The 628-nt window shown below is 42.0% G+C and overlaps 1 protein-coding gene across 2 annotated transcripts in view; it reads left to right on the top strand.

The window, feature by feature from the left end:
* LOC116378690 (formin-like protein 2) overlaps nucleotides 1–628 on the top strand; it is a 5,707-nt gene that overhangs the window by 798 nt on the left and 4,281 nt on the right. Inside the window, exons 2-3 of one of the 2 annotated variants that reach the window (XM_031840601.1) lie at nucleotides 233–262; nucleotides 498–556. In XM_031840601.1, the coding sequence (XP_031696461.1) occupies nucleotides 233–262; nucleotides 498–556 (89 nt within the window). The remainder of the gene's footprint in view (nucleotides 1–232; nucleotides 263–497; nucleotides 557–628) is intronic. The other variant, XR_004212322.1, reaches the window with a different exon arrangement.

Below are 628 nucleotides of genomic sequence, written 5' to 3'. Positions count from 1 at the left end.
TGTGTGTGTGTGTGTCTGTGTGTGTGCGTGTGTGTGTGTGTGTGTGTCTGTCTGTGTGTGTGCGTGAGTGTGTGTGTGTGTGTGTGTATGTGTGCGTGAGTCTGTTTGTGTGTGTGTCTGTCTGTCTGTGTGTGTGAGTCTGTGTTTGTGTGTGAGTCTGTCTGTGTGTGTGAGTCTGTGTGTTTGTGTGTGACTGATGTTTTCTCATAACATCTTCTCTCTCTGCGTTAAGCACAACGCTCAGCTGCTGCCACCACAGGAGGTAAAATAGTACTACTACTGTAATCTGTAATACTACCACATTAATACTGATACTGTAATACTGCTACTGTCGTACTCTGAACTATCTTCTCTTCTGATGCTTTCAGTGAATATTCGTTATGTTAAAAACATTGTGTGTGTTTTTAAAACTTTTCACTTCAGATCTTTACTTCAGTTAAAGTAGTAATACTACAGTGTAGAAATACTTATTCTGCCGTCTGTGTGTTTGTGATCAGGTGGTGGAGACCAGCAGGACAGCTTCTTCCTACGCTCTGAGGCCGCCTCCCCCTCCTCTGTAAGATCAATAACATCAATAACAACATATCTCACTGATCAACAACATCATATCTCACTGATCAATAACATC

This window comes from Anarrhichthys ocellatus, unplaced genomic scaffold (assembly GCF_004355925.1).
Source record: "Anarrhichthys ocellatus isolate YVR2014 unplaced genomic scaffold, GSC_Weel_1.0 scaffold3005, whole genome shotgun sequence".
Lineage (NCBI taxonomy): Eukaryota > Metazoa > Chordata > Actinopteri > Perciformes > Anarhichadidae > Anarrhichthys > Anarrhichthys ocellatus.
The sequence above is the reverse complement of the archived record's forward strand: the minus strand, read 5'-3'. Positions and strand labels throughout refer to the sequence as shown.